This window comes from Rhamphochromis longiceps, linkage group LG9, assembly GCF_057381845.1.
Source record: "Rhamphochromis longiceps isolate RC_006_pf linkage group LG9, R_longiceps_female_GT1.1, whole genome shotgun sequence".
Taxonomy (NCBI): Eukaryota; Metazoa; Chordata; class Actinopteri; order Cichliformes; family Cichlidae; genus Rhamphochromis; species Rhamphochromis longiceps.
The window spans coordinates 35299221-35325610 of NC_140565.1; the positions used below are offsets into that span (position 1 = coordinate 35299221).

General features: G+C 46.1%; 1 protein-coding gene across 3 annotated transcripts in view; it reads right to left on the bottom strand.

The window, feature by feature from the left end:
* Nucleotides 1-24031, bottom strand: part of rreb1a (ras responsive element binding protein 1a) — a 53650-nt gene extending 29619 nt beyond the window's left edge. For 2 of the 3 annotated variants that reach the window (XM_085417604.1, XM_085417605.1), the window contains exon 1: nucleotides 22734-24031. In XM_085417604.1, the coding sequence (XP_085273730.1) occupies nucleotides 22734-22773 (40 nt within the window). In that variant the 5' untranslated portion in view covers nucleotides 22774-24031. Of the gene's footprint in view, nucleotides 1-22588; nucleotides 22705-22733 lie in introns of those variants that run through there. The other variant, XM_085417606.1, reaches the window with a different exon arrangement.
* Nucleotides 24032-26390: the final 2359 nt, after the last annotated feature.

The window sequence follows — 26390 nt, forward strand, 5'->3', positions numbered from 1 at the left end:
AATACAGCAGAGTGCTCACTTAGCATGCTCACATTTTATTAGGCTTTTGTACTGAGCGTACACGGCTCCTGTTGCCGTGACGATAATCACAGATTTCACTACAATAGAAACAGAACTACATCTATTCCCTCGATCATACTGCTGCGGTTTACATCGTGGAATATACATTCTGGCCGAGCTCGAGAGCGCCCCCTGTGGAAGAAGAAACAGCCCCCTGATTTCACCCAAACAATTTAAACAGTGAAAATGTATCCGCCCACAGCGAGCGTTTCCACGGACACGCGCCATGTTTTACTGTTTCGAGACTGTAAACGCTCGCGTCCACATAAACAAAGTAAACGATGCAGAAACAACACACAGAGCTGCAGGGACGCAGAGGTGAGCGGGCTCAGAGTCTGAGTCACACTCGTCATTGCACCACCTCTGACACACACACACACGCACGCACGCACGCACGCACATACACACACACACACACACACACACACACACACACACACACACACACACACACACACACACACTCAGGTCCAGCATTACAAATAAAAAGCAAGTACAGAGGTCAGTGTGCTGCATTATGTGCTGATACAATCACGGCTGCCAGATAACACAAAACACAAACTGAACTGTGGAGGCGCCATCAAGGCCCAGAGTGGCCCGGTGCATTATGGGTAACAGAAAGATACCTGCTATCTGCTGATATCTGCCCGCAGCAGTGACGTTTGTCAGGACATTTTATTTTTTATTTACAGCTTCAGAAATAAAAAAGTGCAGAAGAAGAAACCCAAAGGAAACAGAGGCTTAACTGAGCCGCCCAAAGACGCTAATCTGTCAGACAGGGCGAAGCGAGGCTACGGTAAGGGAGGGCGAGACAAAAAAAAAGACAAAAGATATGCTGGAAAGGAGGAAAGATGGAGGGATAAGAGGGATGCAACAGGCTGCACAGCTCAGGGACGTATTTACGGATGGAGGGATGATGGAAGGGGGCAGGAGACAGAGAGAGAGAGATTAAGAGCTTAACAGGGTTGGTAAGACCAATTAGGAGGCAGCTGAGACTGGAGGTGAGGAGGATGAGGGAGGATAGAAAACGTCTGCACCCGCATCACCGACAGAGAGAAGTCTGCGTTTACAGGAAGACGAGGAAGGCGAGGATGCAGAGAGCTAAATACATGTAGAACTAAATATCAGTACAAGATGTCCAAAAATATTTGTTAATGTTAAAGCATCAGTGCTGTGAGCCAAGAATCACCTTGAAACCACGAAAAAATGAACAACAGAGATATTCTGAGTGTGGATTTATTCAGTTTTAGAAAAATAAGTCTGTAACAGATGACTTCCTGAGCCAGCAACGAGCCAAGAATGGTTTTGAAACCAAGGAAAGGTGAAAAATGTGATTATTCACAGGCTGTCCTGTGTGAAGGCTTTGAAAAATAAAGCCGAATTCACCTTTAGCACATCCTGCATCCTGCAAAAGTCATCTCACGTTAATCGGAGAGAGCTGCACGTGTAGGAAGTCCGACCCCGGGCCCATTTTTGTGTGCATGTCTATTTTTTCTTCCACAACACAGAAGCAACAGACAGAAAGGATTAAAGAAAACGAGCATTTCTCTAGCTGCTCACTTTAAAATCAAGCCATCGTGAGCTTCACAAACAGGTTTTCTATCTGCTGCTGAGGGCCTGTCGTCAGTGTTAATGGGCTGAGTATTGTTGCAGATAAAGGAGGTGTAAGCTGATACAGGGAGGTGCCACGGCTCCCACCTAAACTAGGATTTATCACCGTGTTCCCCCACCACCACACAAAGCCCCCGCTAAGCCAGCAGCTAATGAGCTAGCCCCACTAACTCACTTTAGCTTTGTTCTGCTGCAGACACAGCCTGCTGCATTGTTTCTAGCTTTGCAGCACTAAATGGCTCCGCGCGGCTTAAAACTGGAAACCAGAGCTGCCAGCACTGTTAATACCAGCAGGGTCAAAACTTTAGGTTAATAAATATAAAGCACATAACGACTATGAAACGATACACAGGCCCTGATGTGAGCGAGATGCTAGCATCAAGGCAGAAGCTAATCTTCTAAGACAACTCTTTCATACTTTGAAACTTGCCTTTGTATCCTTTTAAAACAAAACACAAGCTCCTAATGATTCATTAACACCCACATTAACTGTACATGCTAGCATCATGCTACATGCTAACAGCAGACAGTTTTCATCATTGAACTATAAAACTGTAATGTAGTGACGTGCACTGGAAGCTAAGTTAAAGAGATCTTAGATTATACATGATTTAACTTTAACCCATGCTAGCCAAAGTTTCTGTTTTTATCTTGTTAGCATCATAAGTAAGATTAATAAACTAAAGGTTAATGTGGTTTTATAGACAAACTCAAAGTGACATCTTTGTTTTAATGATTACTAATAATAACAATAATTTAAAAAATATCTTTGAAATAAAATACATGATATAAATAAACTACATGCTACTGTGCTAACATGTTAAAGTGCAACAGATGATGCATTTATGTTAAACAAAGGCGATGTAACGAATTAACAACATTAATGATAGTATTTTTATAAAGCCAAACAGGCACAGGACTACAGAGTAGCATTAGCATCTCGTACTCAGTGTCAGAGATACTTCACATGAACCTCATGCTAGCATGTTTAAATTTGCTTTTTACCTTTACGTAAAAATTAGTCATTAGCGTAAAATGAAGTGACACGTAGCTTTTACATCACGCTAAAAGAGGAAATATGATCTTTTCGCAATATATAAATACAGTGCACCACAGTAGCATTTTTTATGTTAGCATTAACAGCTAGCATGTAAACTTCGGAGATTGCCATGTTGATGACGCTGATTCTTTTAATAAAGTCTAAATATAAATTGTGAAATTAGCTTCATTTTCAGGTTAGCATTAAGCCTTTGCACTGCTTGGATTTTGATTCGTCAACAGTCATCCATCCATCTTCCAGTTTTATGTTTTAGCAGAACTTAACCAATCCAGGGTCTGCAAACAGCATCATGTGATTTTCCTAAAAGTAACAAACTGCCTCCAATTACTCAGCAAGTCTGCATTGAAAATAATCAAGTTAAAGCTGATCAATCAGGCCACGGCACCGGCGTGTTCTGGTTAGAGCGCGTCGCAGAGTAACTGGGTTGACTGGGAACAGAATGTGAGCCGTGACAAACGCACAAACACCCGAGGAGGAGCCTGGTGATGATGCTTTTAACTGTGTGCGAGCAGGCCAGCGGCAGAGCGGGGCCCTGTAATACACTCTGATGGTAAAAATAACTCGCCGAGCGGGACGAGGAATGCGTGCGCTGAAGAATGCCGCTCTGCTGACGGGTGACAGGCATGGACAAGTGCAGAGGGAGGCGAGAGAGGAGGGGAAACACCTGAGAGGCAGAAACCTGTACCAGTTCTCGAGAAAAGGAGGATTAGATAAGAGTGAGAGTGCAGTTAGACGAGAGTCACCGTCAGCCTTTGTGCACGTTTTGGAAAATTAAGCAGAATTTGCTGTTGGCACTTCCTGTTTCAACGAGCTAAAAACTGAATAAAAGTGAAGCTAACGTAGAAACGTGACTATTGTCAGGCAGCTTCTGCTGAGACACGTCTCTGCTCCTGCGTCCCCGTAAACCTTTCTGACCTCATGTGTCTGTCCTCACATTTATCTCTTGGAGTTTGTTTTGTGTCATCTTTTGTTTTTAGCGGTTTATGTCTCAGTTGTGTCGTTTTCAGCCTTTAACGTATCCGTTCGGCATCCTGTGTCACGTCTTTGCTGTTATCGTTGAACGCCGGAGGTTCGCTCGTGTTTACTCTGCTGGAAACACGTTCGGTCTGCTGCTGTTTGCTTTGGGACGATGTCCTCGGGTGTCACTCGGGCCTCTGAACGAAGAAACGGGGCGTTTCGTTGAACTATTTCACAACCTGCGCTCGTGTGGCGGGGATGGAGCGGGTCGAGAGAGAGAGAGAGGATCCACAGGGTGTGGAGGAGAAAACAGGAAGTGAGAAAAGAAGAAGAAGAACCCGAGAAAGAAGCGAGCGCCTGAGACAGAGAATCCAGTCAGACCAGACGAGCCGCTGCTCATCCCGCACGGACGCTGTAAACTTTGCTGCGCCCTGATTGGCTGGTGGCCCGCCACCCTCCGCGTAACCTGACGACGGATAGGCTCCCGCTGCCGCCTCAACCTCCACCCTCCTCTCTCCCTCCCTGCATCCTTATCTCCTCGGATGAGTCAGTGCACGCGGTTACTGGTTAACTCTGAGCTTCAACGCTCTGACTGAGAGCGTGATGGAAGCAGCGCTCCAACCGCAGCGCGCGCCGGCGTCTGCCCGTCATGACGCTGCAGTATTACTTCCTGTATCCGAGCGAGAGAAGGCATCAGCTGACTGCTGATGAGGAGTATGAGAGAACGCACGGAGCATCTTTCTCAGCCGGCTGCGATTGTGCGCGAGGAGAAGGGCTGTAAATGCGCTGCCGCCCGGCCTCCCACACAAATACCAACACAATAAAACACGCCTCGTTTCAAACGCTCGTCTTTGGTGCTCTTCTTCTTTCCCTGTTTCACGGCTGATCGTTGTAGGTTTACGGCCCAGAAGTTTCTTCATTTGCATCTTAGATTTGTGCTTTTTGGTTTGTAGTGTTTTGCATCGTATGGTTTTTGTTTTATTTCCAATCTTGTGTGATTTTGTTGCCCTCTCTTGTATTTTTAAACCCTTCTGCATGTTCATCGTCCCCGTTGTCACTTTAGCATTTTGCTTTCATTGTTTTTGTCACGTTTTTATGGGTTTGATCTCTTTTTCCATGTTTTGTTTCATTTATAATTTTAGAACTTGTTTGGTCCGATTGTAGTCATTTAGACTGATGATTAAACTACAAACACCAGACTGCCACTGATGCTTCATCCTGTCTAACCTGAACACAAAGACTGGACCCTCCCGGACTGTCCTCCATCTTTCTTCTGTAATTACAGACATGGTGTGTGTGTGTGTGGGGGGGGGTTGCGTGTTGAGCAGCTGTCTCTCACACACACACACACACACACACACACACACACACACACACACACACACACTTAAACAGGTGTTGGAGACAGCCAGCGGCCTCTGCTGTGAGAGCTCCATTCATTCACACTAACAGATGCTAACCTGGTCGAGCTACGTGTGTTAGCAGATGCTAACCTGCCAGCTCTGTGCACTTTCAGCCAAACATTTGCGCCGTTAGTGTCTTCAGCGCGACGGTGGCGAGCAGATGTTAGCGTGTCATGCCGACACACAGCTCAGTGTCCAGTTTATTAGGCACAGCGGCGTCTGGTTCAGGTGGAGCTGTGATAGGATGCTTTGTTCAGGTGATTTGAAACATTTAGTTTTTGCATTTTTGTTGTTTTGTATGAAAACTTGTTACTTTTTTTTAAATGTAATCATTTTTTTCCACCTAGTTTTGTGTCGTTTTGTTCATTTGTGGTGTCGATTTAAACATTTCTGGTGTTTTTGTTGCTTTGCCTCACTCGTTTGACAAAATTCTCCATCTTTTTTTTTGCTGCACCCTGGAGTCCCCTGGAGTCTCCTGGAGTCCGTCTGCTCCTTATTTTCCGTCTTTTTGCGTCTCCCGGTTGTTGCCGAGCGTCTTGGTCTCATTTACTTAACAGGCTGGAGAACACGAGTCCTTCAGCTGAACTTTGCTCCCGGCTCTCAGTCTTAATGTTCAGCCAAACTGATCTAACCCGTCCTGACACACATTAACGCGTCCTTCCTCACACCCTCTAAACTTTAACTGCACTTTATTCTCCCTCTGAGCCGCCGAGCGTCTCCTCTCAGTCTCTCCTTCTCCCGTCTTTCCATCACTTCAGTCCTCCTCAGTCTCTCCGTCCTCACAGAGACGACTCCTCCAACATCCAGCAGTTGTCTCTCTGCTCAACAAGCAACACATTCATTGCACACACACACACAGCCCACATATTTGCAGGCTGACAGACACTGGTGTGTGTTGGAGTGGGAGGAGGCGCACACACACACACACACACACACACACACACAGCTGGCCACATCCATAACACAGCAGAGGGTCGTGTGCTGCTCTCCCTGCAGAGACGAGCTGGTCTCCCGTTGGTTTACGGATGCCGGTCGAGATGTTCAGCTGATGACAGAAAAGTGAGCAGGTTTCAGCCCGAGCCCAACAAAATCACCGGCCCTCAAATCTTTCTCTAAGTGGACCGAATACTCTGATTACTCTGACTGTCCTGACCCGTTCCACACCTCTTCGTGGCCGGTTACTCTTTGTCGTGCCCGTCGTCCTTCTCGGAGCTCGCCGCCTCGGGCGCACGTGTATCGTTGCATTGTGATGTAAATCCTCTGCAGACGACTCGCCGTCCCAAAAACCAAACTGCTGTTCTGTGGCTGCTTCACGGTTCCATGTCAGAGCTCTCTGCAGTCTCACCGGGCGTTTGCTGCTTCGTGGCAGTTTTGGATCTCACGTCTTCATCTGAAGTTATTTCACATTTTAAAAGCAGTTTTTCTCCTCTTTGGTCTGTTTTCAGTCGTTTGACATTCTTTTTGTAATTTATGGCTCACTGATGATTCAGTTGGTTTGTTGGCCCCTTCGGGTCATTTCAGTTTTCTTTGCAACACTGTCTCAGTGTGTCCTGTGGTCTCTGAGAGCACGACTGTTGGTGCTGTCGTCCATCTAAACTGCTTGTTCTGTGTTCTGTCCTTTGCGGCCCTGACGGGACGCTACCTGAAGTCTGTTTATTCGTCCTAATTTAAATGTGTCCACACCCACTCAGGATAAAGGGGATAAAGGGGCCTGTTTGCTCCTGATAGGCCGTCCTGTCCTGGAAGGGGCCTGAAATGTGTTTACAGAGGCGAAGGTGGAGTGAAAGGCTCGCCGTCAGGCAGGAGTGGCGTCGTTCAAAGAAAGAAAAGAGAACAATGGGAGCAGACAGACGGGAAGGAAGACGCTCTGCTGCACGCAGACGAGCAGACAGACGGGTGAAAACGCCGTTTCTTTGTTTTCTGTGACTTTAACACAAGTAACAAAGGCGTTTGGGTCGTTGTCCCGGTCTACGATTCTGACCAGCTGCACACCTGGGATCTAAACGTTACCTGGAGTTTGCTTCCTGCAGGCCGACAGGGATGAGGAGGAGCCTCGGCGGCGCTCAGGTGTCTGCGGATGCTGGGAAGGATGTAAAACCTATCAGTGACCTGACAGAGGACTCCTGCAGGAGTCGCTCCTCCTCCTCCACATCTCCCTGTGTGCAAACCCTCACAGCTCTTTCATCACCTGAAATACAGGACGAGCCTCTGCTCAATAAGTTCAGAGCTCAAACTGGCTTTAGCTTGTTTGAGCATGCAGCGAGGCCTCAAGGCGACACACACACCAGCCTGCAGAGTGTGTGCGTGTGTTTTCACGTCAAATCATGCGAGCAACTGCAGCTTTTATTCTGCGTTACAAACAGAACGGACGAGTCGATCGAGCTCAAAGTTTTCACAATAAAACCTGTCGACAGATGAAACATTTCACACTCATCATCACCTCCACTCTACAACTACTCACTGAACACGTTCAGCTTTTGCTCATTTGGAGAAGATTCATTTTATGTCTTTCAGACTTTCTGCACGTTTAGGTTGTTCTTCTTGGTGAGGAAACTGGTGAGCATCCAGGCTCCAACAAAGAGGAATGAAGCAGAAGGAAGAGACGAAGGCGGCGAAGTAAAGGAATGAGGAAGAGAAGCCGCAGGGGGAGGAGAAGAACGAGGAGGGGGGATAGGCCGAAAAATGTGAAGAGCTAAAGATGAAGAAACAGGATGAAGAAGGCAGCAGGAAGAAGACTGAAGATTTCAAAAATAAAAAAGAAGAACACAAAGAAGTCAGAGGTGAAGAATGAGAAGAAGGCAGCGACGGAGAGACGGATGCAAAAAGAAAAGAAGAAGAAAGTCGTTCATTAAACCAGGAGGAGAAAAAAGGAGGTTAGACAAGGAGACAAAGGAGAGACCTGAGGTGATGAGAGAGCAGGAAAAAGGAGACAGGAGAGGAAACAAGGATGAGAAACAGCCGAACGACAAAGAAGAAAAAACGTCATCATGTGTGTGTGTGTGTGTGTGTGTGTGTGTGCGCGCGCGCGCGCAGGGCGTGGTGCTGATGAAGACCAGGTTTCAGCTGCGTGAAAAGACTCAGAGGCCTTTTGTGTGTCTGCCTGAGGGGCAACACACACAAAGCTGTGTGTGTGTGCGTGTGACACCAGCACTTTCCCATGGGAGGGTTTATTGTTATTCTGCTCTGAAAGCTGAATGGAGTCGGGTGGGCACACCTACTGCCACAACCCTCAAGTCACACCTGAGAGCACACACACACACACACACACACACAGACCCTGTCCTCCAAATTACTTCATCAACACCAACGTGTGTGTGTGTGTGTGTGTGTGTGTGTGTGTGTGTGTGTGTGTGTGTGTGTGTGTGTGTCATCAGTAACTGTAAATATTGTCACTTCAAAATAAAAGCACAGAAATAAGGAGAAGCAAGATGAAGAATAGCAGCGGAGGCAGGGCTCGCTAGCCCGACGTCTAGCTAGCGATATCTCCGGTCGATAGCCCGACGGGCGGGGCTGAGATAGATTTTGGTCGCCTGATCGGAGATATCGCTAGCCCTGGGACGCCGGGCTAGCGATTTTGCGAGCCCTGGGAGGAGGAGGAGTGATCTGGATGAAGTCTCTCCTCTATTTTAATGTGAAAACTGATGGAAACGATGACTCGATGATGAAAACTGCTCCTTGTTTTTCTAACAACAGGCAGAAACCTGAAAAACCGCCTGTGTCGACTCGGACATTTGACCTGAGACCCAGCTGGGACAGGCTCCGCCCCCTGTGGCTGTGGATGGATGATCTGTTTTTCAACATTCAGTTCATTTATTTTTTTTAGATGTGTAACTGCCCCAAAACTGGTAACCATGGAAACATAGCAAAACTCGCAGGCTCACTCATCACTCAGTCTGTCTTTTATGTACAGTCTGTAATGATGACATCATCAGGCTTCAGTAACAGTTAAATGAAATTAAATCAGGCGCTGGTTGAACCAAACTTTATCATCTGTGACGGTGGCGTTAAAGACGACGGCAGCAGAGCTCAGGGAAGGATGCAAGGAGAGGAAACAAGACAAAGTGGAGGAGGAGGCAAGGACCTCTCTAACCCTCCTCCTCGATCGCACGTGCAGGTAAACGTGGACGTCACCTGCTCGAGTCCAGAAAAGAAAAAAGTCTGGGGGCATGTCGGTGCTGCAGTTGCCATGGCAACGAGGCGTGTCCTGTGTTTGCAGAACAAACAGCGGTACCTGTTCACAGCAGGGCGGAGCCTGTGTGTGTGTGTGCGTGTGTGAGTCAGATTACAGCTAACAGTCAGATTACCGGGATTATGGAGGACGGCTGTGAAGGCTCCATTCACCGGAACAACAACAACAACGCGCGCGCACACACACACACACACACACACTGTGTAAACCGCTGCTTCACCTGACAACATCTGCAGGAGGGCCAAGCACAGGACAACTGACCTGAGGATGCAAGGGGACAGAAAAGGATCAAACTAAGGAAACAAGGAGAGAAAGGCAGAAAGGGGGAGGGGTCAAAAGTAGAAGAGGATGCAAGAAACAGGAAAGAAAAAGGAAAGAGGGTAGGAAATGAGGAAACAAAAGGAACCAAGGAGAAGAAGCCAGAAACAAAGTAAGGAAACCAAGAGAGGAAACAAGGTGAGGGTGCATGAAAAAAGGAGACAAACACAGAGAGAACAACACAAGGAGACGTGGACAAGGATGCAAAGAGGCCAAAAAGACAGAACGAGAACAAGAACGAAAGATGGAAAAGAAAACGAGGAGACAAGACTGAGCCACAGAGGAAACACAGAAGGGCCCAAAAAGGAGGAAATGAAACTATGAGAAAAAAACTTGGAGGGCCAACAGAAAGGGGACAGAAACAAGGAGATAAGGAGGCAAACTAAGGAGAGAAAGGCCAATAAAAAGAAGAAGAATCAAGGAAATAACAAGGAGAGAAAAGGAGGAGACAAACAAGGAGGGAAGACGGGGATGCAACAAGGAAACGGGGTATGATAACTGTACTAGGCAGCAAGGACAGGAAATAAGGAGGAATAGGAGTAAAGAAAGAAGAGTGTAAACAAAGGATGGACGTCTTTCCTTAGCTCCTTACTTGAACACGAGCCACCACCCTGAACCCGACCTTCAGGACCTCACTCAGTCTAAATCTAACACCGGTCCCCACAGTGCCAGCTAAACGAGCATTTCTCTCTCACACACACACACACACACACACACACACACACACACACACACACACACACACACACACACACACACACACACACACACACTTTCCTGAAGTGACCGGGGTAGTGATTGCGGTTAAAACTCAATCTACCTTTGTTGATTTAACCGCCACGGTTATTTGCATGCTCGCGCTCTTCCTCCTCCCCCTCCTCCCCAATCCTCAGCAGCAGCCAGCTGACAAAACTGTTTAGTCAGCAAGAAAAGGTGAGCGGGGGGGCGAGCGAGCAGCAGTCAGAGCACAGAGAGAGAGGGGGAAGACTCTGCAGGCTGCATCAGTTAACTCTTTCCTCCATGAGACGGCGAGCTCAGAGATCATCGCCGCTCGCACCAACAACAAGGTCAAACATTAAACTCGCTGCTCTGACTTTAACTTTCACAGCATCAACTCTGCCTCCACTGCCAGACTCTACTCAGAAAATGCTCATTTTTAGATACGTGGGACACTTAGAGAGCTTTAAAGCTGCAAATCGTCGCCACCACGACAGCCTCACAGCAACAAATAACAGCTTTGCTGAATGTTTACCACTGTAAGGACTTACAGCCACACAAAGTTAGAAAAACAAGGCTCACGTTTGACAGTATTAAGACACAAAGTTACCTCTCGCTAACACAAAAGTCTCCTACGAAAACGCTCGTTTTTTAACAGTTTAACGGTTTCCTGTCTTTAACTTTTACACCAACAGATGCTGAGATTCAAGCCCAGAGAAGTTTCCAGCACAAAACTCAGTTTAGAAAATGCTCGTTTCTAGGACTGCAGGTCACCTTTATCTTCACAACTTTACACCAACGAAGAAGTCACACGATTAAAGGAACCTTTTCTTCCTTCAATATAAACTTTATTCATGAAACTCTTGTTTTCGGGACTGAAACACGTCATCTTCAGCAACGAGACATTTTTACACCCAAAGAAATGTCAAACAATTTCCTCAAACTCTGACAGCAACAACAGACGCTTGCTTTCCACTACATCACATGACTTCCTCTATAGAAAATGACTTTGATTTTCAGCCTTTACATTCACCAGTTTCAGTTTCATGGTATTTGTGAAGGCTTTCCCTTTTTACTGTTCCCGTCTGTTACCTGACACTTAAATATAAGAGGTAAAACAGGACGGCCTCTGATACAAGACCGTCTGCTTTAAAGATGTCCAATGACTTTCTCTGAGTTTTATTTTGAAGAGGAGCGAGTCCTTCCTGTTTTCTCAGATTGTTTTATCGAGCTCATGTTTGTGAAGAAAAATGTGTTTGGATGCTCTGCTGAACGCGCTGCAGGGTGGAGCTGCCTCACAGTGAAGAGGAGCTGATGGATGGATAGATGGCTGGAGGAGGGGTGGAGGACAGACCTGTTGTATGGGATGCCAGCAGTTCTGAGTGTGTGTGTGTGTGTGTGGGTGTGGTGAGAGCGTCTTGCTGATAAGCAGCTTGTGAAGCTAACTACCACTGCAGCGCGTGTGTGATGGCTGATACACACACACACACACACACACACACACACACACCCTGTTCACAGCAAATAAAGCCGTATTTACTGCGAGTACAAAGTCCGAGCGCCTCGACTGTGAAAGAATGTCACGGCGGATGGAGGGAGGAGGGCGAGGAGGACGTTTAGAGGAGGGTGGGGGCCGAGCAGATGAAAGGCGCGAGGTGGAGGAGGAGGAGGATGCTTGGAGCAGCTTATCTGCACTTTTATGATTTTATGCCTCAAAGACTGACGGGCCACTCGCGGTTTGAAGCACCAAAGTTTCTGCGCGCACACGTGAAGCACACAGAGACGGGTGAGCGCTGTCTGAGGACACGCCGTCCTCACGTCCATGAACGTAAACGTCCATGAAGCTGCTTAGTAAGGAAGAAAAGTGCCAATTATAACTGAAGAAGCGCAATAATTACAACATCCACGAGTCTAGCAGGAGCTGCTAACGGCTAATTCAGCTGTCTTTAATAGGGAACAGTTAGCTAAACAGCCTTTAAACTGGGTTATACATCCGAGTTTAACAAGCAGTTAGAACCATAAAATATCGATATTTAATTAAAAACTACAAAAAGCCCCAAATGTTCATATTTACAGAGCCAAACATGCAAAACTAGCCTGATACAAATAACAGTTTAAGGATGTCTTCAAACAGGAGCTGCTGAAGTGTAATCTGGATACTTTTAATGGCAAAAAACTGCCTGAATTAGCAGAACTACAGAGTGAATGCTCAGGACATCGACATGCCTCACACCACGCCAGGCTAACTGGGTTTTTAGCTGTTAGACGCTCGTGGCAAAAGCATTTATACAATCTCTACACATCTGTGACTTTTACACTAATTACCAGCTCAGATCAGGAGAGCATCTGATAATTATTGTCAATAATTAACTTGGTTCATAGAACAAACAATCCTAATTCCCTTTAATACCAACAACACCAGCAGAGAAGCTAACCTGCAACCTAAAAACAACGTTTTCTGAATGCAGTTTTGCATTAGAGCAAGATGACGCCAGTTAAAAGTTTTTAGATGCTAACCCACAGCAAACATCCCTCGAAGAGGAAGAGGAGAAAGACGAGAAGAGAAGGGGTTAACAGGAAGTGGAGCAGCCTCTCATCAGGAGAGCAGAGGAGGAGAGGGAGGAAGTGGAGAAACAATAGCTCCCCTCTTTCTGTGTGTGCGAGTCGGTGAAGCCTTTATTATCAGAGAGGCAGCGTTACGTAACGTCAGAGATGTTGTTCATCTTCTGCTGAGCTTCCAGGAAACTTTCACCAAAAACACACAGATGATAGTCGAGGAGGGAAAAGTCCTTCAGCACGAGCAGAGAGGATGCTGCTGCAGGGGAAACTGCTTCATGCTGCACAGTCCGACTCCTTTTATGACAACTATTCACACATCTGCTCGCAGAAAGGTCGGCTTAAAGAAAACGGCTTCACCGGGAGAGTTAAAAACCTGCACAGGTGACTAAAAACAACAGTTTGAGGGGGGTTAGGAACACCAAACAAGCAGAGTTACGCAAACGCACCTCTGCAACAGCTCATCAGGTCAAGGTCGAGTAAGAGAGAAACGCAGCGGCTGAAACAAACACCAGTTTCTGCTGATTCAACGTTTATATCCTCAGGCCTGCTCCTCTGCTGACGCCCGGCAGAAAGTCAGGCTCTCCTAAAAACGTGGAACTAAAGTTTACTACAACAAAGTAACACGTTTCCACGTTTTCACTAGATGTGAAGTCTTAGATCAGGAGAGAAAGTCCAACACGACAATGATGCTTTCTGCTCCTTTGTTGGGTCCTGTTAAAACTTTCAAACATTCACAGATTTCTTTTACTACCTTTAACCTCTTTGTGTAGGAAATTAATCAATACTTGAAACTTTCCCTCTGACTTTTCACTCATTAAACAACACTGAGTAAACTCTCAGAGCAGGAATGTTGTGTACTTTGAAAACTTGATCACAAATGATGGTTTACTGTAAATGTCTCTAAATGAGCCAAACAGACTTTACTTAAACACTGATGTGAACAACAATCAGTCTTGTGAAGCATCTGACAGCAGAGCAGCTAAACACAGACCACTGTAATATTGACTCAGGCTAACTTTAGTGCGTTCACCGCTATATAAAGACGGTGGTCTGTGTGAGTGGGCCATGGTGAGCGGAGACACACCTTCAGAGGCTGTTTGAGGGTTCAGACGAGATGTCCTGACTTTATCTTACAATCAGATTCATGTTTAAAAACACATTAAAATAGGGGTCCTGGATTACAAAGGCATTAACTGCACGTCCCCACAAAGACAGGTGTACAAATATGTGTGTGTGTAGGGTAGCTGCAGCTCACCTAAATTTAAACCCAGTTTAGTGTGTCATTTGATGGCCTCCTCCCATCAGTGTGTGTGTGTGTGTGTGTGTGTGTGTGTGTGTGTGTGTGTGTGTGTGTGTGTCCTACTTTAGTGCTATTCATCCCACATCTCGAATGACACCCATCCTCTCCTCGTCTCAGTGTTCAGGCCTCACAGAGCAGCTCATCAGTTTGTCATCCAATGACGGCGCTTCTTCATCAGCTATGATGATTTTTTACATGAAGTCTTGTTTTAGAGGCAGAAGGTTCCCTGCTGTGTAGTTTCCTTTGTCTCGGTAAAATGTGGCGAACTCCAAAGGAAGGACGTTCAACACACTTCCAACCGATATCAAACTGATCACAGACATTAGATCCTTTACACTGAAGGTTAAAGGGAAACCAAAGTTGTAGTCATTTTATCTGATGATTTTAATTTTGTCTATCAATTGTAATTGTATTTGATGTAATTTGGTTTCATGAAAAAGTTTTATTGTAATATGGATTTATTTAGATTGTGAGCCCAACAAGGGACAATTGTTGAAAATTAGCAGCAGCTCTAAACCTGTGCGGCACATCAGTCTCATGTCTTGCACTTGAACTATGTTTAACTGCACTGTCCCTTTTAAATAAATAGATTCAAATAGATTCAAACTCAAGTCAGCGTTCTTTATGGTTTCTTCATGACATTCTGCATTATTGTGGAAAAACCAAACCGAGATGCGGGCGTATGAATGACTCCTCCTCTGGCAGGTTCACCTTAAACAAGGCTGTATGAAAGCAGCAGGTAAGCAGGTGTAACACATAAATGACACGAGGTGGATTTATTATTTATATGTGTCATAGTTAAGTGCAGGTAAAAAGTGGCCCGGGTGAACCACGACCTGACCTGGGTGGAAATCAGACAGTGGAGCCTTCAGACCCGAGCATGTGTCAGAGGCATGAAGCTCCCCGCCGACGGCTCAGGTCAAGCTAATGAAAGAGCTTTGCCTTTAAAGCAGCCAGCTTCAACAAAAGGCTGGCATATTGAACTGGTCCTGCGCCGCATTCCCAGGAATCAAACCTCCAAAAGCCAACGAGCGCAGGCCCGCCGGGGTGGGGGAGGGGTGTCAATTTAATCTGCTGGTATTAATGCATCAAAGATCTCCGTCACCTCCTTACGGAGTCTGGGTGACCCGCAGAGATCTACGTCACATTTTATGACGACGGCAAAACCAAACCACTCCAGACAACTAGAACTGCAACGTATATAAACACAAACACAGGAAGTGAGACGCCAGAGGAATAGAGCTGATGCAAAATCACCAATGAGACGGGAACGCCAAAGTACCGCCACGTTACAGGGACACCCAGATCTGACTTTTTGCATCATGTCCTACGTCGGCTGTGTTCTCGTGAAGGGTTTGGTTTGTGTTCTCGGGCGCTCAGACGGGTGTGTTTGTATTCACGTGAACATCATTAAAGTTTCTTCTGTGTAAATGTCACCATCAGCTGCCCACAGACCCTCGGGTGGACTCGGGCTGTTGGACTGCAGCTGCTGATGTCATCGTTCTCGTCCGGATTAAGAAAGGAAATCAAATAAAACGTGAGGCGGCTTCTCTCTGTGCTGTGAACAACAAACTGCTGAAAAGCAGGTTTTTGTTCCTTTTTCATTCGAAAGCAGAAAAGAAGAGAAGACATTAACACTTTTAAACAGCCTCGCCTCTTCCTCCACGTGTAGTCTTCACCGTCTGCTGTGGCTCGGTTTTATCAGCCAAGCTTACAACTTTGAACTCATAAAGACAGGAAGTGTGAACCTATCAAAATAAAAAGATTTTAACAGTGAAGCCGGTCACTTTAGAGGGCGTTTCAGGTTTGGGTGAAGGAGCAGGGGGAGGTGAGCCATTTGGTCCACCCAGAGGTGTAAGAGTCTGCCTCCCCCACCCTTCCCTCCCCTCCACACCTCTCTGTCTGCATACAAACAGTCACAAACCTCCCCCACTCTGATGTCACCCCGATGAAGACTCAGAGAGAGCCCACAGGAAGCTCAGAGTCGTCACTGCGACTGACCACACTTCCTGTTTAATGTGGACAAACTGAGCATCTTTGGAGGTGGGATCTAAAACTTTAGCACGATCAGCTTCACGCACAGAAACGAGTCCTTTCACTGTCATCTGCTGACAGACTTTCCACCAACTCCATGCAGAAACGTCCTGCTGCTGCAGGTTGTCACAGGCTCAACAAAGCGAAGCACCGACAGCTGAGTGTTTTCTGAGTCACATAAACTGGACTTCGTCTGGTCCTCAGAAGTTTTACTGGATGAATCTCTGACTAAACTGATTCAACGTCTTCATCAGTTTCAAATAACCAAGAAAAAGTCTGCAGATGCAGTTTTCCTGAGTATTCTCGGGACAAGTGATCGATCAGGTCATCAGCAGCTGATTGATAACTGAAGGCGTTTAAAGCTGCAGTTTCGAGGTGATGAAACCTTGAAGATATCCTCTACTTTTCCTGTACAGGGACTAACTGCGTCAGTCAGCTGATCAACCAATCAATCGATCGGAGCGGCTCGCTGACGAATCAAAGGGAACAAAGGAAACGAGCAGAGAAGCAAACGTTACCGGCTGATTGGTTCAAACGGCGATGATGTGACTAACTGATGACTCGCTGTTAAACTAATCAAAGAGACCGTAAAGGTGTAGAACAGGAGCAGATAGCAGGTCCAGTTTCAGAGTGAACTTTGACCCCAAACTCACTGCTCCTCCTCCTCCTCCTCCTGCTGCTGCAGGTCAGGAAACATAATCTTATCTAAAAAAGGCGAGTCCATAAATAGAGGCGGAGACACCGAGGAGAGGGAAAGAAAAGAGGTGTAGTAACATCCTCCCCCTCCTCCCCCCGCTGCGTGTGGAGGTGCTGCATTCACTCATCTAGCAGCTGCGCTCTGATTGGCTGAGACGCAGCATCAACAAGTTGGAAACATTGTGACAAATCCACGCAATTATCACGAGACAGAAACACAGGAAATCAATAGACTGTGTGTGTGTGTGTGTGTGTGGGGATAATGGCGTCTCAGAGGGAGGACGACAGCTATTAATTAGCTGCTTCACTTTTGTCCCTGTGAACACAAAAGTCCCTCTGAAACTCCCCATTAGCTCTCTCACACACACACGCACACGCACAGACACACACACAGACACACACACACACACACACACTTATGACGGCAGCACAGAGGACGTTTGAAACCTTTTTCCATGTAAAACTTCATCACACATATTCTTGAAATAAATGCCAAACGTGTAATAAACACTGTGTCACTTTTATTTAATAGATTTCTAAAAATTAAATCTAAAAACATTTTTATTCACTAAAATAAATAAACTGAATCACGTGTATTTTGTAGTGAACGACATTATTGTGTTTGAGTTCAATTTAACACAATCAGGATAAACACACAAACATTTATTATTCAAAATAAACAATTAAAGATTTGAGCTTTAATTATAAACTTTCTATAATTATAAAGTGAATAAAGAGGTTTGCTCACAGTCACACCGAGCTGTGACTGAGCTGTGACTGAGCTGCTGCAATAATAAATCCTGACGAGGGTTCAGAGATGCTGCTGCTCGTGTCATTTATCAGACAGAGCTTCCAGAGGAGGTGAAACTGCAGATCAGAGCACAGGGAGGTGATGAGGAGGAGATAAAGAGGAGTCACAGTCAGTTGGTTTCACTCCTCCTCCTTCATGCTGCATCATGTCTTTACATGAACACAGGCTGAGTGTGTGTGTGTAGCAATAACCACTCACAATGGAGCATACCGTCACACACCAACACAAGAAACTCTTTGTGTGTGTGCGCGTGTGTGTGTGCGCGTGCGTGTGTGTGCGTGTGTGTGTGCGTGTGTGTGCGTGCGTGCGTGCGCGTGCGAGTGGGATACATCATCGACTACATCATCACTTGTCAGCATTTTAAACGTTTGCCACAGAAGAAGAAAAGGAGGATGAGGAGTGTGCAGTGAAGAGCCTCAGGGTGGATTTATTATTGCTGTGATACAGACGTGTGAGATTGTTGTGTAGATAATAAACACCAAGATTTGTGACTTTTTTACTGTTGTTGTGAGGACACAAAGAAGGAGCAGCCGCCGGGCTGCTGTGATGACCTCAGCCTGTTGGACGCTCTGCACCAATAACAGGATCCAACGTTACCAAACAAACATCTGCTCGCGCTGCCACATGAACCGTGTTAAAGCTACACTCAGGCTGCAGACACTTTTTCCCCTCTTGGAGCTGATGATGTCACAGAGAGAGGATGTCCCTAATATGGTCGTCTCAGACACCCGAGTAAAAGCCAAAGAAACCGAGCTGTTAACCCAGGACAGAGTGACATCATCGGCCTCGTGAAGCCTGGGCGTCTGTTCAACATGGCCGCTGGTTTTCTGCCCCGCCTGGAGCACCAGACCGGCGACCCTTCAAGGTAACAGGCTGAGGCGGGACAGACCAGGCCATGACGTCAGGATGAGCGTGCGTAGGTATTTCTACAGGTGACACGGCGACCATCGTGAACAGCACGCAGTAACACGAACCAGCAGAAGATGCGCTTCTTTGATGTCCCCGCTCGCGCTCAGAGTTTGTAAAGCGCTGAACTCTCAGCCACTCAGTCGAACATCAGCAGCACAACAACAGATGATGGATCCATCGGGCAGCTGCAGGAATCAGACCCACAGAGGAAAGTTTTCAGCACCGCAGCTCCCGCTTTCATGTTTGACTGACCCTCCCCGCCTCCCTCCCAGCGTTACATCTCCATCTGAAAAACACCGCCGCCTCTGCTGCTGCCGCTGCTCCGTGAAGCTGGGAGGTAACATTTCCCCCTCAGCAAGAAGAGCCAGTCCGTGAGAGAAACAGAGAGAGATCAGCGCCTGTCGCCGAGGCCCAGCTCGGCCTCAGTGTTGAATTTCGTAATGGAATGCTAACTGCTCATCCGGATCCTTCCTCCTCCTCACAGCAGAGGAGGAGAGGAGGACCAAACGCAGCGGGAATATTCGGCTCTTCGTTGCAGGAAACCTTCCACTCGTTACACATGATCTACCACGAAGCTGCCGTCAGCTCAGCACCGACGATCCACCATAAAAGATGTCCATAAACTAGGTCAAAGTCTGTTTGAACTCGTGCATCGATCACAGATCCAAACAGCCTCTGCTGACACCTACAAATGCATTATACATATGTGTGCAAGAAACCCAACAGATGCACTAAAGTGACCCCACAGGGGCAAAAGCTGCCATAAAACACAATAAATGTACAACACACACGTCTGAGTCGCACAAATATGATTCTTCCTGCAGCGCGGGGCTGACAGATGTTTCCATGAAAGAGTCAAAAGCAATTAAAACAAAAACTTTAAATGAAGCTACAGTGAGAAACTGCAGAAAATAATGCTCCAAATCTCCACTCTTCAGCAGATCGAACACAGTTTAAGAGCATTTCAGGAACATCACAGGGTTTAAAAACTCCACAAACACTCTGTGGAAGTGTGAGCATGTGGGGAACAAATGCATTTCTATAGATAAAACAAAGAGAAATTTAACTTTCTGCAAAAAATTTGAAAAAAAAAACAAACCGATTGTGGGTAAAAGTGTTACAAAATCACCATAATTTCCTTTTAGAGAGCTACCAGAGCACTAAAGATTGTAATTATAGAAGTAAAGTCACAATCATCTTGCCAAAACTCAGTAATAGTTACTGCTTGACAAATATGGAAACAGAGCATCGCTAACTGCCATTGAAAGAAGCCAAAGTCACTAATGAAACCCATAAATCCACTTTAAAGTGTGTCTGTGTAAGCGGAGCTGAGCTGCAGCAACAAACAGACGTTACAGGAGTGCGTTAGACAGCAAAATGTTTGAAGAAAAGTGACAAAATGAAGCAGTGATACCCGCGTGGAGATCACTAACATTAGCCAAACAAGCTACCGGTCAATCCAGACCACATGAAGGGAGGGGGGACTAAAAGTTAGCTTGAAAGTCCTCCAGGAAGTGATAAGGTCACCAAAGACTCGCTGTTCCTCAACTTAAGATGGATTTGTTTAAAAAAAAAAAAAAAAAAAAAAAAAAAAAACTGCAGCTGAGAAAGACTATGGAAGAAAAAAAATAGCTAAACTTACAGAAAACCCCACAGGAGCACCCATAAACCCACTTTAAGTGAATCATGGCCTTAATTACCGATGATGGGATTATGTTAAAGCCAAAACATACTAACAAAAGTCAATAAATAGGTTCAAGTAAAGTGGGACACCACCCAAATTCCCCTGAGGATGCTGAACTAAAGGAGGACGTATTTCTTATTAATCACTCACAAGTTACGACACATTGCCAAAAAGTCTGTACTGTTTAAGTAATTAGAGTAAAAGCACGTTTTGTATTCTTACGAAACTTTGTAAAAAGCACTGAAAGTTAGCCATCTTAGCCACACTGTGCCGACAGCAGTCATAGGCTGAGCTAAACACTAGCAGATACACACAAACGACAACAAAATGAGCTCAAATCAACTTTTTCTTCTATAACTTAACAATTTACACCCAACACTGAACCATAAAATGGGTCCATTTTGTTCAGTGTAATTGGAGAAAACGTTAAACAGAAGGAAAATTAAAAGGATTTATTCTCCAGAAACTAAAGTACCAAAAACAAGCCCACTCACATGAATATAAACCCACTTTAAAGCGACTTTATTCAACTTTTAATGAACTGTGGACACAAATAACTACTGTTGGACTGTGCTCCAAAACATACAAGCCAAAACTATTTAAAGGGAGTAAAAGTTACAGTTAACGCCATAAAGTCACCACAGAGTCGCTGTACTTAATGTAATTAGAGTAAAAGTCCATTTATTGTGTATAAAAGTGTGTTGTATCTGAGAGCCGCGATGGCCTCCGTGCTTTAAACAATGACAGACTGCTCTTACAGTGAGGTTAAAGTTCCTCAGCAGGGAGGTGCAGAGGTAGAGAGACACTGGGCCAACATGGAGAGAGAGAGAAAATCCCTAGCAACCATTATCTAACCAATCCAGCCTGAGACCGAGAAAAACGCCATCGGTCCATCTCCTCTCCCTCCTCGAACTCCGCGGCCATCAATCATTGACCCGGACACCGATAACAGCGCCTCTTTGACACAGTAAACCGCGTTATGGGAGTTATTAAACAGCCCGGCCAGCATCCTCCGTCGTGTACCAACGCGGAAAAAAGGAAAAAAAAAAAAAAACACGACGACGAGGCTAACGGCTAACAGCGCCGCGAAAAAGTTCTCCAAGTCGACGGTTTGGGGCTGGGGGCGGTTGAAACCGGGGGTGGGCGCCCGGTGGTTACCGTTTAAAATGGAAGTTAGAACCGAGGACGATGTCGAAAGACAGAAAAGACGGAGCTCGAGGACGGGGGAGGAGGAGGAGGAGAAGGTGGATGCAACAGGCGTCACGTCGATGCTGCTGCTGCGCGTAACCACAGACTGTGGAAAAGTGTCGGGAACGCGGCGAAAAGTCGCCCAACTACCGCAAAAACTGGCGCAGGCGGAGCGGGACGGCGGGTTCGGCCGCCTCGCCGCCGTGTTGGGCCGGTTCGTGAATGAACGGGGGTCCCTTTCTGCCTAAATATGTCTGGGCAAGGTCATCGCGCTGGCGTCGAGCTCGCTGCCATTAGCGGAAGTCGAGCCACCAAAATAAAAGCTATATTTTCTTTTATTGAGCCTACAGATTTAAACCCACATCCACACGTTTGCGGATGTGTGTACATTATACTAAATAAAGGAGGCTTTTGTGACTTCTTTCGCACATAAAAGAGTTAAATATAGAAGCAATGTGATGGGATTTTCACAATAAAATGAACAACTTTACCATTTAACCTGCTTTAGATGTATTTGCACCTATCAGACCTCCACAAGCACGTAAAGAGCACGTAGAGCCACACGGCACGGTGAGAAAACCATCATTTACAAAGAGAAGCATCAGCAAACTCAGTTAAAACTATTAGCCTCAAAGATGAAGTCTGAATCGCTTTCAGGCCAGAGCGCTTTCTAACACAAAACGCGAGGTAACCCCTACGGTTCTCCGTGTGCAACAGGTTGTTTTACTTTGAAGAAGTCTCTCTGAGGAAGTACTCCGTCGGTTGCCGTTCGCTTGAGCGCTTAGTTTTACACATGGCCACTAGCCCCGAGGCTTCGACCAAAGTGCATCCGAGATATGGATGCTCGACTCCGGCTGCGAGCTGCAGACTTTGACCTCCCCCCCACCTCCTAACACCCTCCCCGCGAGGCAAAAACCGCCGAATAACTGCCCTAAACGTGCACACGGGGCGATAAAGTTGCACCAAAAGTCGAAAAACAACAAGTTGCTGAATGAGGAAGAGACACACACACGGCTGAATTCCACCGCTTGGATGCGCATCAAACTAGGAAGCAGCCCAGAGAGGAGAGAAAAGTAGTAACGCCACCCTTACCGTCTCCACATCTCCGCTCAAACTTCACCCCTGGCAGCACAAACAGGCGCAAAGTTCTCCCCGAGAGGCGCAAACAGCGCGGGGAGCCTGCGCAGACACTCGCACAGCACCAAAACTCAGCGATGGAGACGAAAAGGACACTTACGCTTCACTTTGTTGGGGTTGGGCTGCTTGCGCCGAGACATCGTGGCGAGGATGATGGTGGTGGTGGTGATGGATGGGGGGGCTGATGATGATGATGGTAGATGAACGGCGGTGATCGGGGATGATGAAGGTGATGAAAAAAAAGAAAGGGTGCGAGAGGCAGCAAAGTTGCTCCGCAGAGGAGAGAACTCAAAATGGCGTATTCCGAATGGATGAGCAAACTTGGACAAACTTTACTCCGGCTAGCTTCTCCTCCTCCTCCTTTTCTCCCCTCCCCTCCTCCACCTCCTCCTCCTCCTCCCGTGCTGCTGCTGCTTGTCTTCCTCTCTTCCCTCCCGAGGAGGAAAGAAAAAAGTCGACTGGTGTTGAGGAAAATGTCGCTCTGGAGATGTTTTATACTTTAAACTCCTTTAACTCCCAGCTCCCTCCTCCTCTTCCTCCCTCTCTCGGTAGCTCTCGCGCACACTCTCTCGCTAAACCTGATAAGTAAAGCTCATCACGTGTTGTCTCCAGTTTCCAAGGGGACGTGGCCACCAAGCATCTCAGTCAGTACGCACAGACACACGGACAGCCGTTACTGGATTACTTATTCCAGCCGTGATGGAGCAGGAAACGATCCCACCTGAGAGCTCCGAAACCAAAAATATAAACTTCAAAAGTCCGCAGAGGCCTCGCGGCGCGCAATTTAACTCGCGTGCGCCGCAGATTTCTGCTTTAATGCGCAAAAATATTCACTTTTAGGCAACTTTCGTTCCCAAAGTATTGACATTTTCACCCAGCGTGTCCTCTCACAGTCAGAAAGTCCCTGCGTTTCCTGCCTCGCTTCAGATTCTCTCAAAGAAACCCGCTTTCACGCCGCTCCTTTATCGTTTGCGCGGAGTTTCGGGGGCTAAAAAGATAAGAAACCGTCCACTTAAACCCACACACGCTACACGCGCAGCTGCTTCATCTATCGCGAGAGCTCTGCACGCGATTTCAAAGAGGGAGGATGCATAGGGTCAGCCAGAAGCTGGGGAGGTGGCTGTGGAAGACTGTGCTACCGTTTCCAGGGAGGTGTTGCTGAAGTAGTCACTTTGTTTTCGGGGATGAAGCGAAGAAAAGCGCGTGGGGGAGAAACTCAAAAGTTCACATAAAGACGTCAAAGTCGTACTAAATCACGTGCAGGTACCTCTGTGCTCCATCCAGGGCCATGCAGCAGCAGTCATGTGACCCGCGATAGTGGGTGATTAGCTCAAGCTCAAATAATCCCATGTTTTATTTTCACCATTGGGTAAAGTTTAACATGTACATGTTTTAGTTTGGACAAACCTGGACAGGATTATGTGAAATTACAAACTAAAACATTTTCACTTCACATTAAAGTTCATTTCAAAGAACTCCAATCTACTGAGTCGTACTGATTATGAGTTCAATGCTTCTTTTTTCTATTTTTTAAGGATTGTAAACTTAAATCTGATTTCTCTGTGGATGCTGTGTGTCAACTTTCCATGAAAATCTAAAGGATGTGACGTTTATGTGAGCTCCCAAGTGCCTCGAGACCCCACTACATCCTCACACACGAATAACCTGGAGCGAAATAAGCATCAGGCAGCCCAAAACAGGAATAAACGCTGAGGGTACAGAGCTCAACAGGGAGGCTCTGGAAGTGAAATCCTTCAAAAAGTCCTGACATCCGAAGTGTAACCCTAAAATGAAGCCAACTAGCCACAAGGTGAATCATGAACACAAAAAATTAGATTTGGATCAAAAAAGAGTAACAAAAAGAGGCAAAGTTACAAGTCTGTGTACATGAACTACTCCCCCCACAATGCAGTGCAACTCTCACGTTCACCTTGGCACTTTTAATCCTCTTCATTATTTGTTGTGTATGTTGTTTGTAGGCTAGTTACCAGTATTGGGCTGACATATTACTTTTTAAAAGTAGTGCATAATGTTACTTAATGACTTCCTGGAGAAAGTAACCCTTTCCACTACTCGTTACTTTGGTGTGACTCTGTAACATGGCCTGAAATGCATTGCTACAGCTACCTTATAAACCTGAGGCTCGCTCACACAGACCCCTGTCCTAATGAGGACACACATAAGACGTGTAACTGTCAACACAACACTCACAACATAAAGAAAAAAGATGTAAACCAGCCCAAAGATACTTTAAAGCCATCACCATGGTGATTTAAGAAAATGAGGAGACCTGAATGTAGTACAGTTACATGTTACATTACTGTTACTGAAAAAATGTCATGTAACTTCAGTAATGTGTCATATTAGCTGTGTCCCAAAACGTCGGCTGCATCCTTCGGAGGCCGCATTTGAAGGCTGATTACGTCACAGCCAGGCGACGAAGGCTGTCCCAATTCGTCGACTCCTTCAAATGCGTCCTTCATTTCCCCGAATTCAAAGGATGGGTCGGGTGTGTCCTTCGTGGCCCACCATATCCCAGAATTCATAGCGCGGCCCAGCCAATTCTGGTTTCCAACAATGGCGGCAGATGCTTATTTTTATTATTACTCTTATTAATCTTTCTGGGTCACAAAATAAACTTTTAACATATTTTCAGGCGAGAAAGTAGCTGTGTAAACTTCAAATATCTGCTCAGTTTATCAAGACATCACATATTTGCAAAAGTGCTTCGACGTTTTCGGAGACGTCTGTTACCCACCCGCTCAATAGCTAGCCGGGGGGTTCAATGGTCACTCGAGCCAGCGAGAGCAGCGGACTCCCGGCTTCATCGTTTTCAGACCCCCTGCTGTCTTTTGTTACTCAGGTTAAACATGATATATAGGTCACTCGGATAACTTAAAAATGTAATTGTTTGGCTTTTTTCGGTGTTTTATTTGTTCCAGAGTAAATCGATTTGGCTGAGATCAAAGTTATTAGATTAGATTAGATTAAATAAAACTTTATTAATCCATCGGGTGGGTTCCTCCGGGGCTTTCACACAGCTGAATAAACGTCAAATAGAAAACTGATTAAACAGAAGTGTGAGACGGTCAAGAGTTTACGGCAGGTCCTGTTATAATTTAGATAGCAAGGAGCAGACGGCTGAGTTTATTAAACTCTACTAAGACAGCGGTGACGCTAATCTGAAGGCTAGACCGTCACATTTCACAGCCGTTTACTTCCAGCTTTCTCGGTCTTCGAAGGACCCGGCCCACCTAGACCACGAAGTCCGGGTCCTCCGAAGGATGTGGCCTACGTTTGGGGACACAGCTAGTGATAGCACTGCTAGCTATCATTATAGCACGGTGCTTTATTCTTGGCTGTAATCATTGCCTGGGCTGCTTCTAAAGTTTCACGGTCACAAAGCAAACAGAAGTTCAGGGGTTTAAAAGTTTTCATGGCAAGAGTGATTTAGGATTATGGGTAGAGTACTTGTTTTTCACAGTAAAACATGTTTTGTTCAAATAAGCTCAATTTCATACAGATGTGAAGTTCAGAGTGTCGTAGCTCATCTTGAATCTACTTTGGATAGTTACAACTTCATGGCTCATAATCAAAATCCCTGTAGAGAATATCATAGTAGCACTTTTTAATCCTAGAAGCTTACTGTTTCGTGAGGACTCAAACTTAACTTAACTTAAGCTTGCTAGCTGCTACATGGGTTAGCAAGCTGTCCGGTGTAACAGATATGCTAACATTAGCCAGAATAAAGCTAGTT